The sequence below is a fragment of the Urocitellus parryii genome, chromosome 1 (assembly GCF_045843805.1).
Source record: "Urocitellus parryii isolate mUroPar1 chromosome 1, mUroPar1.hap1, whole genome shotgun sequence".
NCBI classification, from domain to species: Eukaryota; Metazoa; Chordata; class Mammalia; order Rodentia; family Sciuridae; genus Urocitellus; species Urocitellus parryii.
Genome location: NC_135531.1, coordinates 64105814 through 64121202, shown reverse-complemented (window position 1 = coordinate 64121202; position 15389 = coordinate 64105814). Strand labels below are relative to the sequence as shown.

General features: G+C 37.5%; 1 protein-coding gene across 2 annotated transcripts in view; it reads right to left on the bottom strand.

The window, feature by feature from the left end:
- The window catches only part of Fam151b (family with sequence similarity 151 member B), a 30713-nt gene extending 22164 nt beyond the window's left edge, over positions 1–8549 (bottom strand). For both annotated transcript variants that reach the window (XM_077796111.1, XM_077796114.1), the window contains exons 1-3: positions 8408–8549; positions 2266–2391; positions 590–755 (exon numbers count right to left, since the gene is read on the bottom strand). In XM_077796111.1, the coding sequence (XP_077652237.1) occupies positions 590–755; positions 2266–2391; positions 8408–8432 (317 nt within the window). In that variant the 5' untranslated portion in view covers positions 8433–8549. The remainder of the gene's footprint in view (positions 1–589; positions 756–2265; positions 2392–8407) is intronic.
- Positions 8550–15389: the final 6840 nt, after the last annotated feature.

Here is a 15389-nt window from a genome sequence, read left to right as displayed (position 1 = left end):
TCAGTTTTCAGTGGCCCAGTTCTTTTGGGGTAGCTGCTAGCATTTAAGAATAAACAGTGGGGGGCTGGGATGTAGCCCAGTTGGTAGAGTGCTTGCCTTGCATGCACAAGGCCCTGGGTTCAATCCCTAGCACCCCACCCCCACATACACACACAATGACATTTAGCCTCATTCTTCATTATCAATGTCTCCAAAATAGTATTTTTAAGCAATTCTTTGGTTACTGAAAAGTTCCAAATTATTCCCTTTACACATATAACAACATAAATCAAACTGAATACACATAAAAAAACCTCTCCGAACCTTTCCTTCCAAGACTACTTCTTAACAAAAGAACTTTAGATTTAGCAATCTGTTATCAGAATGATAGTGCATGATAAATCCCTTTATAAAAATCAGCTTTAGCCTCAAAGAAACAATTATAGCAAACAGCTCAGTAGGTCTTAGGTCGACTCTGAAACATACTAGAGTCCATAAATCCATTTTCGTTTTGGAAAAGATACAAAAGTAGATAGTCAGACATATGTGTGGCTATTAATTTTGCCCCCAAGTTACTCTATAACAGCCAGTAGCATGTTTGTACAAATACCTCTTGAAATCCAGCTTGATGCCTTTATTGCTCTTCACAACCTCAGTGAGCCACTCCTGTAGAGTATTATCACTGTTTGTTTCAGGGGGATGGGCCATGACTGGTTGTGCATGCTCTGATCCATTACTTGGAAGAATGACATCGGCCTCTATCATATGAGCATTACCTGTCCAAATAAAAGAACTTAAGTTAATGCTGAAAAACTGCAGAACTGCAGGAGATGCCATGTCCCTCTTAAAGAAGATAAAAGGAAGGAAAGAAAACTAACACTGAGTAACTACTACATGTCAGGTACTGTTCTTAATCCTTATTTGTTACAGATGAGCAAACATGCCAAAAAGCTAAATGAATTTACCTTAAACTATTGTTCTACTTTTGAATTTTTCCAAGTAAATAAAAGTATTGTGTCCATCTACAACTAAAAATATTTTTTAAAGAAACCACACAAGATGGCTATCTTTAAAAAACTTTTTTAGTTATAGATGGACACAATACCTTTATTTTTATTTGTGTGCAGCTGAGGATTGAACCCAGTGCCTCACATACGCTAGGCAAGTGCTCTACGACTGAGCTACAATCCCAGTCCAAGATGGCTGTTTTTAAAAACGCACAGTAACAAACGTTGGCAAAGATGTGGAAAGATTAGAATCCTTATCTACACAGCAGTAGGAATATAAAAGATAGAGCCATTTTAAAAATGTATGGCAGTTTAAAAAAATTAAACATACTATGACTCAGCAATTCTACTCTATAGACACATAATGCAAGAAAACTGCAAATATATGTCCACAAAAAAATTGTACATGAATGTTCATAGCAGTAGTAAAAGTATCAAAAAATCAGAAACTGAAATATTTATCAACTGATGAATGGATAAACACACTGCAATATACATACAATGAAATGATACAATCATAAATAGACATGAAATAATGATAGACCTTAGAACATAAGTGAACTTTAAAAATATGCTAAATAAAAGAAATTGGACACAGAAGTTCACATGTGAAGGAAGAGTACAGGGAACTACCCTGAATTGTGATTCTGAGTTCAAGAAAAGTCTTCATAAAGCAACAGGCAATTTAATTGATACCAAAGGATGTTTAAGAGGTTAGCCAGACGAAGTGTGAGAAGAGAGCATTCCAGAAAGAATGTATATGGCAGTCAGAGGAGGAGAAGAGCTGGGCCATGAGAGGACTCTAAGGCTGGTACAGACGCAAACTAAGCATACTGGGACAGGAGAACTTGAAAAAACAGGCCAGTTTGCACAGGGCCTTCAGGCTATCGAGGCAGTTTGAAGGCTCAACAAACAGCATTTCATTTTCTGAAAGAATTCTGAGAAATAAGGTAGCCAAATTAGTAGATGGGGTTCAAAATATTACTTATATTACCTATAAAGCTAGGTCAGTGGGTACAGCTTAATTGAGAGATAATTTCTAACTTCCACCATCATCCCCAAATCCAAATTCTGGAACAGTCCTTTTGAAGAAAGTTCTAGCAAACACAAATGTCCAGACAGCTTTTTCTCACTGTTCAGGTGGAAGCAGAGAGAAGAATGCCCTCCTTTGTCCAATGAATTTGCTAGATTAGGACTAAAAAAATTTGGTTAGATATCAAAAAAAGGTATTGAATTAATCTACTCTTTAAAGCAAACATCAGAAACTGGACTGACTTACTTTTCAATGCCTCATTCATCTGTGCCTTGTGGTTAGCTGCATGATACCAGATGATCTCAGCGCCATCTTCTGTTGTAATCCGGTTATTTCTCAGAAAATATTCCAGTATATTTTCACTCCAAGATCCTAAAATGACAGTATTTACATGAAAAAGAATGTTTCTTTAATGGGTAAAATTTTTAAATGTTTTATTATGTATAATAAGATAGATCATATAGATACATATTGATAGTAAAAATCTTGCTAAAATGAGGCAAATTAACATTATCAGTCATCTGATACAGTTACCTATTTTTAAAGTTTTTGTGGCAAGATAGCTAAAATTTCTATTCACTGAGCATAAATCACATATACACTATAATATCACATATACCCTCATGTTGAACATGAAATCTCTATATTTGTTCATCCAATGTATTTGCCACTTTGTATCCTCTGACCTACATCTCATCATTCCTCCTTTGAGTAACCACACTTTTATTCTCCATCTTTGTAAATTTCAAATTTTAAATTTTAGATTCCTCATATGAATGAAGTCATGAGTTTTTTTCTTTCTGTGTCTGGATTATTTCACTTAGCATAATAATGTCCTTCAAGTTCATCCATGTTGTGGTGAATAGCAAATCTCATTCTTTTTAGAGCTGAGTAATATTACATTGAATGTGTGTGTATGTGTGTGTGTGTGTGTATGTGTGTGTGTGTGTGTGTATGTGTGTGTGTATGTGTGCGCGCACGTGCACGTAGGCACATATACCCAATGCATGCTCATGCATGTGCAATGTGTGGACATAGCATATCTTCTTGATATATTTGTCTGCCTTTAGACATCCAAGTTCTTTCCATAACTTGGGTATTGTGAATAATGTTCACAGAGATATCTTTAAGAGGTAGTGATTTTATTTTATTTGAGTATATGCCCAGAAAAGGGATGGCTAGGTGATAGGATAAAAAAATTAATAAAAATGAACAGAAGACTTATCCAGGGAGGATAACAAAGTAATTAGCCTGAGGAAAATACAAGATTAAAAAAAACAAAGAATACTTATGATGTGACAGGTATATAATACATATGAATAATATAACTAGTAGATATATAAGATGGTCTGAACACCAGAAGCATAAAAATGTAGAAAGAAAATAAAACCAGTAAAAAGCAGAAATTTAAGAGCAGACTATTTTACAATGTCTTCTAATGATTGTGACCCTAATTTATGTAAAGCGAAAGCTATAATTAAAACTTTTAAGTTTTGTGCAATTTAATTGTTTTCTCTACCTGAAGTCTTACTGTCTATTGACAATTTATAATTCAAATGACAGGCCAGGCATGGTAGTGCAGGTCTGTAATACCAGAGACTGGGTCCAGGAAAGAGGACCACAAGTTCAAGGTCAGCTTGAGCAACTTAATGAGACCGTGTCTCAAAATAAAAAATAAAAAGGGCTGGGGATATGACTCAGTGGTTAAGCGCCCCTGGGTTCAAAACACCAAACAAACAAACAAGTAAATAAATAAAATAAAATTCAAATCTCATATTTTGCTACATATTCATCTTCAAATTATGATTCTCAGACCCTCATATTAAGTAAACTCGAATTAACAGTCATAGATTTATCTAGTATGTACAAATATAAATAATTCTCATGTCTATCAACTATTTTTGGCACACCAGATTTTTCATAATTATATATTTTAAAATGAAAGTTAACTGAGACTAAGGCAGGTGGTGGCAAAAAATACTTGTATCCAGGCCAACTCCATACTATGCCATTTTCTAATATATAACTTTTTTGAAAGCTTTAAAAAGCAAAAAAGAAGAGGAAAAAAAAACATGTGAGGCCCTGAGTTTGATCTCCCACACCATAAAAAAAGTTTCTCATAATATTGACATCCCTAATTATTGTTTTTTCACTTAAACATTGCTTACGAATTCCCTATGTGTAAGTCATTTGAACTCCATCTAACACCAGTTACAAACCTTAAAAAGGCTATCAGAAACTATAAATAAAAGTAATATTTTATCAGTGAACAGAGGAGCAAATAATTAAACTTCTTACTAATATGCACAGGGACCCAGCAACCACCCTAGATGATGGGCAATAGAATAAAGAAGGAAGGGTTAGCTGGAGAATCCACTATCCCCAGTCTCCAACACACCATGCATGGCCCTACTTAGCATACAGAATAGAGTCAGAGACTTTTCGGACTTAGATGGCAGTGCATAGCTATCATTTTAAAAATATTTAAGCCAGGCATTATAGAAGGCCTATTATTGGTCCTAACAAATGTCCAACTATAGGATGATAATTAAATCATAGTATATTCTCATGATAGAATATGTGACTAATGTGGCTGTTACAAATAAAGTTTTTGAGACAGACCAAATGACTTAAATAAATGGTTGCTTAATGGAACCTAGTTGTTAGATAATGATTCATAATAAGATATTTCCATAGCACCTTTCAACTAAACACTGCATTTGAAGTTTTATAAAGGCAATTTATAAATTAATAATAATGGGCAACAAAATAGCCAAATTGTATTCTTCTATTGTGTGCATGTACAAATATGTAACAACGAATCCCACTACTATGTATAATTACAATGACCGATGAAACACTTACAAATACTGTGACTGAAGAATCTAAAAACATTAGAATTAAAAAGTTCTTGGAGTAGGAAAGACAATGGAATACAATGGTCATCATTACCCTAAGTACACATATGAAGACATGAAGGATGTGACTCTACTTTGTAACCATGAATATGAAAAATTGTGCTCTATATGTGTAATGTGAATTGTAATGCATTCTGTTGTCATATATAACAAATTAAAAATTTTTTTTAAAGTTCTTGCCCTTTTAATGAGTGAAATTGCTATATTGTACTTAACCACAACTATATACAGATGCTCCTTAACTTATAGGGTTATGTCCTAATAAATTCATTGTAAGTTGGAAATATCATAAATAAAAAAATGCACTGAATACACCTAACCTACTGAACATCTGAGCTTAGCTTACTCTACTAAGCATGCTTAGAAGACCTACACTTGGGCAAAATCACCAAACACAAAGACCATTTTACTATAAAGTGTTGAATCTCATGTAATGTATCAAATACTATATGAACATGGAAAATGGAATGTTTTTGCACCATATAAAGTCAAAAATATCATAAGTCAAATCATCCTAAGTCAGGGACTGTATGAATATTTTTAGAATTTAAGAAGCCTCTGATTACCTATGATCCAGGGTATTAGTATTACTATCTTAAGCAGCCTATAACTCTGAAAATGGGGCCAAGAGAAAGGCAAAATCAGTTGCAGTTTTCTTAAGATTAAGACATTTTGGGGGGCAGTTAGGATTTATAGAAAAAAAATACAGAGTTCTCATTTGCCCCTATACTCATCCCAAATTCCCCTATTTTTAACACTCTCTGGGAGAAGAGTTAAATGTTCTTATCATAAATGATTAGTATGTGAGGTAATAAATTATTTTTTTTTTAAAGCTTGCTGACCTCTGGACTAGACAATCATTAAAGTTACTTCTATTTACTTCTAGTGTGTCTACCAGATTCACCATTAAAAATAATCTGCCATATAGTCACACAAAGACTTGCACACAAATGTTCACCACAGCATTATTCATATTATGGTTTGAATGCATCTTCCAAGGTTCATGTATTAGAAACTTCATCCCCAAGGTAGTGGGGTTGAGAGGTAAGGCCTAATGGGATGTGTTTGGCTCATGGGGGCACCACCCTCATGAACGGATTAAAGTCCTTATAATAGGAATAGGCTCACTCTGTCTTGTACTCCCTCACTGTCTCTTTCTGTCTCCTGCTGCTCTTCAGCTATGCTCCTTCTGCCACGTTATGACATAGCAAGAAAGCCCTTTAGCTCCTCCATCTTGGCTTTCTCAGCATCCAAAACTGTAAGCCAATACATTTCTGCTCATTACAAATTACCCAGTCTATGGTCTCTGTTATATAGCAGCACAAAACCAACAACAACAATTTATAATAGTCAAAAATATAACCAATCTAAATGTCCATCAACAAATAAATGGATAAAATAATGTCATATGCACATACAACAAAATACTATTTGACCCTGAAAAGGAATGAAATACTGATACATGCCACAATATGAACACAATTTGAAAAATCCTATGCAAAATGAAAGAAGTCATACAGACAAGATCACATCACTGTACATTTCCATTTATATGAAATGTCCAGAATAGATATTTATTTATTTTTATGTGGTGCTGAGGCTCTAACCCAGCGCCTCGCACATGCTAGGCTAGCACTCTACCACTGAACCACAACCCCAGCCTCCAGAAAAGATAAATAGGTAGGGATAGAAAGTAGATGTGCAGCTATGGTTTGAGGTATAAAGAGGATTTTAATTCTTTTTTTGGTGATGACAATAGTTTAAAATTGACTGTAGTGATAGTTGCACAATTCTGTGAATACACTGCCAACCACTGAATTATACTGTTTTGAAGACTTTTAGAACTATATAATAAACTTACTTACTCTAAGCTGCTAAGAACTAGTGCTATAAAATTAATTTGTATATAAAGAAAGTGGGAGAAAGACTATGCATATTACATATACTAACATATTATATATTTTACATGTGGCTTGTACACAGAACCTCTCAAAGGATATACAAGAAATGGTAACACATGCCTGTGTGGAGAGGAACTGACTGAGGGACTGCAGGGAACCTTGCACTAAAAATCCTATTGTGCCTTTTGAATTCTTTTACACTGAAAAGATATTATTTTTAAAAATGTTAAGGGAAGAAAATGATTCACCTAGTGAAACAAACTGGTTAAGAATTAGCTAAGCCAAAAACTGGTCATGAGATTAGAATTCATTATTATTTTTTAATGGCGTGTGTCACAATCTGGAAATTTTCACCTGAGCACACATTTATTCCAACATTTTGCAAACCTTGCACTAATTCAGGAAAATCTGTATTTTTACAGCTTAATAATGAGAGTGGTTAATTTTTTGAGTGTGAGCCTAGTCCGAGATTTGGACTTTCAGAATTAAACATTCTATGAGGCTTAACGTATGCCCTAAAAAGTGTTCACATTCTTTGATTCAGTAATTCTTGTTACAAAAATCTTGCATAAGATTTTTTAAAATCAGAATTGAGGAAGAATAATAAAAAGATGTTCATTACTGCATGAGTTCTATTTTTTTTTAAAAAAAGGAAACATGAGGAAATTGGTTAAATAAATTACAGTATAATTTTTGATAAAACAATTCAGTCACTTAAAGTTATTTGTTTATAGAAAGCTTTGTGACATGGTGATATTAGGAAAAATGCAGGATAAAAAATTTATATTTACTATGATCTAGAAAACACCAAAAAGTTACTACTAGTAATGAGTCCAAATCCTGGTACTGGAAAGCTCTGACCTACTTCAATATACTTTAAATGCCCCATAAAGATCACCTATTATATTTACATTCTGTAAAATATCTAAGCTGATGAAGGAATGCGCCACCGAGGCTGTCTAATGCCACCACTCATGCTTATGTAAGAGAGACTGTAACCTTCTGGGGAATTCGACGTCCGCGGTTTAAAACACCTTGGGTTCCAGGGGTCAAACAACAGCATACACTAGTTAGTAGCTTGCAAAAGTCGTGCACCGAGAAGGTGGCAGGCCGGGCTCCATGCCTTCCCTGCATTGTCAACCCTCAACCAATTCCCAAAGCAGCAGCGCACTTGACCATGGGCTATTCCCTATTCTGTCTATTGAAATTATGGGCTGGGCAAGTGTCACGATCCCTTCAAACCAACCAAGATCTCCAAATAATTAACCAGCCGTTCTCGGGCGCCCTAAACGCTCTTTCTTTAACGCCCTCCCGGGAACCGTGGTTCTCTACCACAGGATGGTGGGCGCGCGCCCATCCCCGGCCGCCAGGAGCCGCTCAGTTCAAGGAAAACTAGGTGAGGAGAGCTAAGAGGACCTGAAACACTCCCCTGCCGCCACACGAGCCTCTCAGAGAGGCCCAACTCCGGGCTCTGGCTCGGGAAGGCGGGCGGCGAGCTCTGGGCTCAGGGCCGCGCTGCGCACTCTTGCAGAGCCCGCCTGGCCGGAAGCCCTGGGGACCCCTGCTTACCCGGGCCCCGGGCCGGCGCTGTCATGGTGACGGTCGCCCGCCGTTTGCGCAGGCGCCGAGCGATTGGCAACTAGCGGACAATCGCCCGCGAGGCTGGCGGACTCGGAGAACCACGAGCTCCTAACCCCTGGGCGCACCAGCGAGGCCGAGGCGGAAGGCGCGGGGAGCGCCGCGCCTGCGCAGTTTCGCCTGCCCGTGGCTGTGGCTGTGGCTGTGGCCGTGGCCGTGGCCGTGGCCGTGGCCGTGGCCGTGGCCCGGGCGTTGTGGATAGTGCTATCCTAGGGAAGACCACAGAGATGGGAAGCATTTGCTAGTGTGGGGCACGAATTTCCAAATAAGTTGGATATATTTTCTTTTTAATCTTAGAAAGGGTATCGTTATTACTCCATAAAAAGGAGTGTTGTTGCACAAGGATATTTAGATGAAGCTTCAAGTTTTCTCTCCCCTTTTCCTTCAAAGACTCCCCAACTTGGCTCTCTCTCCCACTGCCTTCCTAACCCGCCTGAAACTCCTTGTTTTCTGAAGCCAGGCTAATGCAGGAAGAGCACCGTGGGACTCTGACTAACCTGGGTGAGCAACCTGGCTTTATGGTTCTCGGCTTCTGCAACTCTAATACAGCTGAAGCTGCCAGCGGTAAAATTGAACTTACAGCGCTGACCTGGAACCCGAATGGAGGCTGTCTTCACCCAACCCCGCAGACTTTAATATTTTTAAATCCTTCTAGACTTGAGTTACAATTATTTTTATTTATCCTCAATCAGACCTTCGTATTCTCTAGATTTTCCCCAGGTCCATCAGAAAAGATTTCTATACTTAAGAAAACACTACGTTTTAATGACATCAATTTTGAAGTCATTACGTTAAAGTTTTAAAATTTTATAGAACAGATCAATAGATTAGAGGAAAGGGATTGGGAGGAGGAGGGGGTATTAGAAAGTACTAGGGAAGAAATCTTCCAAATTATGCCAGGTCCATGCATAAATCAACAAAATGAATCTTGCTTTTATATGTAAATATAATACACGAATTAAAAGAATAATAGAAGAGAGATGGGTAGATTAGATAGAGTAAGCAGATCAGGGGAAGGGAGGAGGAAAGGGAAGGGGAAGGTAAAGGAATGAGATTGATTAAAATATGTTCATGCGCAAATATAATGAATTCTACTTTTAATTATGCACCAATAAAAATAAGTAAAATAATAAAAATTTAAAGTTTCACTTAAATTTTTAACTTAAAAATAGATTTGAGATATACAGATGATTTGCATCTGATTACATTTCTGTAATGACTAATAATAGTATATTTAAAGTGCATGATTCAGCAAATTCATAGTATTCATAGAGTTGTACAACCATCATGACAAGGAACTTGAGAACATTTCATCACCCCAAAGCAACAACTCTGTCCCCCCACCCCCACCCTACACACATACTCCCTAAGCAACCACTTACCTACTTTCTATCCCTATGGATTTGCCTATTCTGGACATTTTATGTAAATGGTATCACATAATAAATGACATTTTGTTTCTGGCATCTTTCATTAAGGATAATGTTTTTCAAGGTTCATCCATGTTTCAGCATGTGTCAATACTTTCTTCCTTTTTATGGTGGAATAAATTCCATTGCATAAAACAAAACTGAGGTAGAACAGAAGAAATAAAGAAGTAGCTAGAAAGGCTACATAAAGGAAAAACAAGGAAATATAATTTTTTTTTATTATTTTAGAGAGAGAGAGAGCTCCCCTGGGGCCTCTGGGCCTATGCATTGGAGAAAGCAGTAAATGCTGACAAACTGGGCACCAGAGTAGGGGTCCTGGCCAAGGTTCACCCTCAGAAGGACAGGCTACTTCAACCCCTAGAACCTCAGTGGGAATCAGAAGTCTCATTGTGCATGGGTCAGAAATGGTATGAAATGGAAGACCTGTCAAAGTCTCTTCTGAAAATGTTTAAAGAGGGGACAGTTAGAGACCATAGGCTGGCTTCATGGGATTGAGGCAGGGTTTTCACAGCTGGCACATAAAAATCATAAAAATAAGGGATGCCAAGTTACCTATGTATTTCCTATGAACAATGAATAATTTTTAGCATAACTATTTACAGGTATACTTAAAGCCATGATATTTGGAATATACTTAAACTAGAAAATCATTCATTATTTATCTGGAATACAAATTTAACTGGGCATCCTCTACCTTTCTCTCTTGGCAACATTAAATTCAGGATATCCCAGGACCATCTAGGCCTGGAGAGGCAATGGCAGAGAACTGGGTGCAGGAACCTGGTGAGGCCAGGCTTCCCAGAGAATGCAAACGCAGCCACACAGGAGGGGAAGAGGCAAGGGGAGGAGGGAATGTCCCATCTCACTCTTTCCCTGCCCTCTGATCTCCTGCTGCACCTCCGCTTAGCAAGGAGCTCCCTTGATGCAGTCCTAAGTGGTTTTGGCACAGTGCAGAGCCGAGGATGCAGGGCAGAGAGGCTAACAGAAAATATTCAACAAGACTGGTGAACCGGTTTCTATCCCCTCTTCATTCTGTCCTCAACAATTTGGATTCATCACATTACTCCTCCCTTTCTCCAGGATATACTATGGCTCCCACTGCCTGGAGCAGCAAGTTCAATCTCTTCAGCCTTTCCAGTTTTAGCCTTTGTTCTCTCATCCTCTGGCACGCATTCGCTGCTCTAAGCAGACAAGACTACTGAACAAAGGAACTCACTGAGACTCCCTCAAGCCCCAGGGCCTTTGCTTAAGCAAAGGTATTCTTTAGGACCATCATGGAACTTAGAGCTGGAAGGACCTTTACGGGGATCTTTTCTCACCCCCTATGCCTCGACTGGAAACCTCAGATTTAGCAGGAGAAAAAAGAACTCATAAAGTTACTTCTCCAGCTGATCAACCCTTCCTGGCCTCTCACCAACTGTGCCAGGAAGCCTGGTCTGCACTTGGAAATGAAGCTGCGGTTCTCTGTTTTCATCACTGGTCGCCTTGTTTCTAGTTGCTGCCTGATTAGGAATCCTCTTCCCTGACCAGAATACAAGGTTCTTTTTCTTAGCTTTCCCTTTAGCACAGTGGTGGGAATGTGAACACAATAATTTTGTTTTTAAATTGCATCTGTTGATTATAGTTCAACAATTTAATCACAGTTATTAAATAACTAAAGATCTGCCTTGCTTGGTACTGGTGGTATAAGGGGGTGGGGAAATTCACAGGGTTTGGAACAAGATAGCCTGGGATTTTTTTTTTTTTTTTTTTGATAAATCCTTGCTGAGTTTTAAAAAAATAAATGAAAAAATAAGAGAGAGAGAGAGAGAGAGAGAGAGAGAATTTTAATATTTATTTTTTGGTTTTCGGCTGACACAACATCTTTGTTTATGTGTATATGGTGCTGAGGATCGAACCCCGGCCACATGCATGCCAGGTGAGCACGCTACCGCTTGAGCCACATCCCCAACCCAAGGAAATATAATTTTAATTTAAAGCTTCACATACTTTTCCAGGCCTATCACTCTCCAAGCCACTCTCTCTCCCAGGCCTGTCACTCCATAATTTCTGGGAAATATGTAAATTCGAGCTACCGTAAAATCATTCACTTATGATAATTAACTTGTATACTGTTCATTAGCCCAATAAATGTATTAAGCAAAGAGAGATGAGATTTTTAAAAAACCCAACATTATTTCTTGATCAGATAATGGAAACCATGTCAGCTGAAGGATCCTGAGAATAAGCAGACCACCAGAAACCATTTTGAGATCACCAAACTAATGATATTTTTACATACCTCACCATACCCATCCCTCAGCAAGTTTCTTTTAAAGAAGAGCCAGAAACCACAAAAACACATCTCTCCAGATGGCCTGCATTCTCCCTTGAATCTGTATCCCTTACTTTCTTAGGTAAGTCTCTGTGCTTATACTGACATGTGCTGATATGCTTTTCCATCACAGATGTCAAGAACACTGTTGTTCTCAGTAGAGTTCTCCCCTTCTCTGAGAATTCCACTGGACTATCTTCTGGTGAGCTTGACTCCAGTGACAAAACATTTTTACCTGTCCACTCATCAGTTGGTGGACATTTGAGTTGTTTCTACTTTATGAATGCTAACAATAATGCTGCTATGAACATTTATGTACAAGTTTCATGTGGATGTATTTCTTGTGTATATATACCTAGGAGTGGAATTGCTTCTTCTATGAAACACTATTTTCAACTTGTAAGGAACTGCCAGTTTTGTAAAGAAGAGCCATTTTACATTCCTTTAAACACTTTACTAAGGTCTCAATTTCTACACACTCTCACCAATGCTTATATAACTTTTTAAAAATTATGGGCATCCTAGTTCATATGAAGAAGTATCTCATTGTTTGATTTTTTTGTCTTGATTTCCCTACTGACTAATAACATTGAGCATATTTTCAGGGGTTTATTGGCCGTTTGCATATTTGATTTGAGGAAATATTCATTTGCTCAATTTTTAAATTGGATTTTTTTGTGTTTTTATTGTTGAACTGTGGAATTCCTTATATAAGTCTGAATACAAGTTCTTTTGACAGATGATTTTCAGATATTTTCTCACACTTTGCAGGTTGTCTTCTCCATTTCTTGATGGTACTGATTATAGTAGAAAGTTTTTGTGACCTATTGGTCACCATATTAGCTCAGTACTTTGATAGATTTTACAATAACTGACTCAGAATTTCTCTTGACCACGTATTTTTTAGAAATTTCTGTGATTTGCTTCAAAATACTCCAGCAAGGAAGGGATAGATGAAGAAAAAGTGGCAAATCTTGATAATTATTGAATTGGATTTTGTAGGATGGTTATATGGTTTCATTATACCATTCTTTACTTTTGAATGCTTGAAAATTTTACAGCAAATTTGTGTCTAATTACTTTTTTTATAGGGGGGACCCAGAGGAAGGGTTTCATAAGGGAAGGGTTTATGGAGCACTGGCGAAAAATAACAGACAACAGAGCCTTACAAGGACTAGAACATGAAAGACAAGTATCAACCTGAGAGCCTGCAACTTTTTGTTGAGTTATATAAAGGAGTATTATTTAATTCATGATTTCTGATTGGTCCGAACTGGGTGAAGGTATGTGTATTAGAGGAGTGAAATAAGAAGAGGTCATCTGTGTAAAGCATTAATCTCCAGGCTATAAAAATAATTCAAAACACTTAACACACACACACAAAAAAAAAAAAAAAACCCAAAGAACAAAAAACAAACAACAACAACAAAAAATGACCCAATCAATCAATATATGGGCAAAGGAACTGAATAGACACTTCACAGAAGAAACACAATTGATCAACAAATATATGAAAAAATGTTCAACATCTCTAGCAAGTAGAGAAATGCAAATTAAAACTGAGATTTCATCTCAGTGGGGTGTGGTGGCGCATGCCTGTAATCTCAGGGGCTCTAGAGGCTGAGAGAGGAGGATCCCAAGCTCAAAGCCAGCCTCAGCAAAAGCGAGGTGCTAAGCAACTCAGCGAGACTCTGTCTCTAAATAAAATACAAAATAGGGCTGGGGATGTGCTCAGTGGTTGAGTGCCCCTGAGTTCAATCCCCAGTACCAAAAAAAAAAAAAAAAGATTTCATCTCACCCCAGTCAGAATTGCAATTATTAAGAATACAAACAACAATAAATATTGGAGAGGATATGGAGGAAAAGGTACACTCAGATTGCTGGTGGGACTGCAAATTGGTGCAACCACTCTGAAAATTGGTATGGAGAATCCTCAGAAAACTTTGAATGGAACCACCATTTATTTGACCCAGCTATCCCACTCCTCGGTTTATACCTAAAGGACTTAAAGCCAACATACTACAATGATGCAAACACATTTATAGCAGCTCAATTCACAATAGTTAAACTATAGAACCAACTTAGGTGTCCTTCAACTGATGAATGGATAAAGAAAATGTGGTATATATGCACAATGGAATATTACTCAGCCTTAAAGAATGAAACTATACATTTGCCAGTAAATGAATGGAGCTGGAGAATGTCATGCTAAGTGAAATAAGCCAAACCCCCAAACGCCAAAGTCGAATGTTTTCTCTGCTATATGGATGTTAATTCACAATGGGAGGGAGCTACGAAAAATTAGTTACTTTAGATTAGGTAGAGGGGAGTGAAGGGAGGGGAGAGGGTATAGGGGGAGGAATGATAGTAGAGCGAATCAGACATTATTACTCTATGTACACATATAACTATATGATCCATGGAATTCTACATTATGTATAACCAGAATAATGAAAAATTATACTCGATTACATATGATGTATCAAAGTGCATTGTCATGTATATTTAATTAAAACAAATATAAAAATGTAAAAAAATGTTCAACATCTTAGCAACTAGAGAAATGCAAATCAAAACTAATCCCAGCCACTTGGGAGGCTGAGACAGGAGGATCATGAGTTCAAAGTCAGCCTCAGCAAAGGTGAGGCGCTAAGCAACTCTGTGAGAACTTCTCTCTAAATAAAATCAAAATAGAGCTGGGGATGTAGCTTAGTGGTCAAGTGCCTTGGTATCCCCCACCCCACCTCCCAAAAAACACAACTACTTTTTAAGATTTCATCTCAATACAGTCAGAATGGCAATCATCAAGAATATGAGAAACAATAAATGTTGGAGAGGATATGGAGGAAAAGGTACACTCATACTTTGCTGGTGGGACTGCAAATGGTGCAACTCTGGAAATTGGTATGGAGATTCCTCCAAAAACTTGGAATGGAACAGTCTCTCTATTCTAGTGCCTAAGTCTTTGACCCACTTTGAGTTTCGTGCAGAGTGAGAGATAGGGGTTAATTCATTTTGTTACACATGTATTTCCAGTTTTCCCAGCACCATTTGTTGAATAGGCTCTTTTCTTCAACGAATGTTTTTGGCACCTTTATCTTATGAGTTAATTGTATTTATATGGGTTTGTCTCTGTCTTCTATTCTGTACCATTGGTTTATGTGTCTTT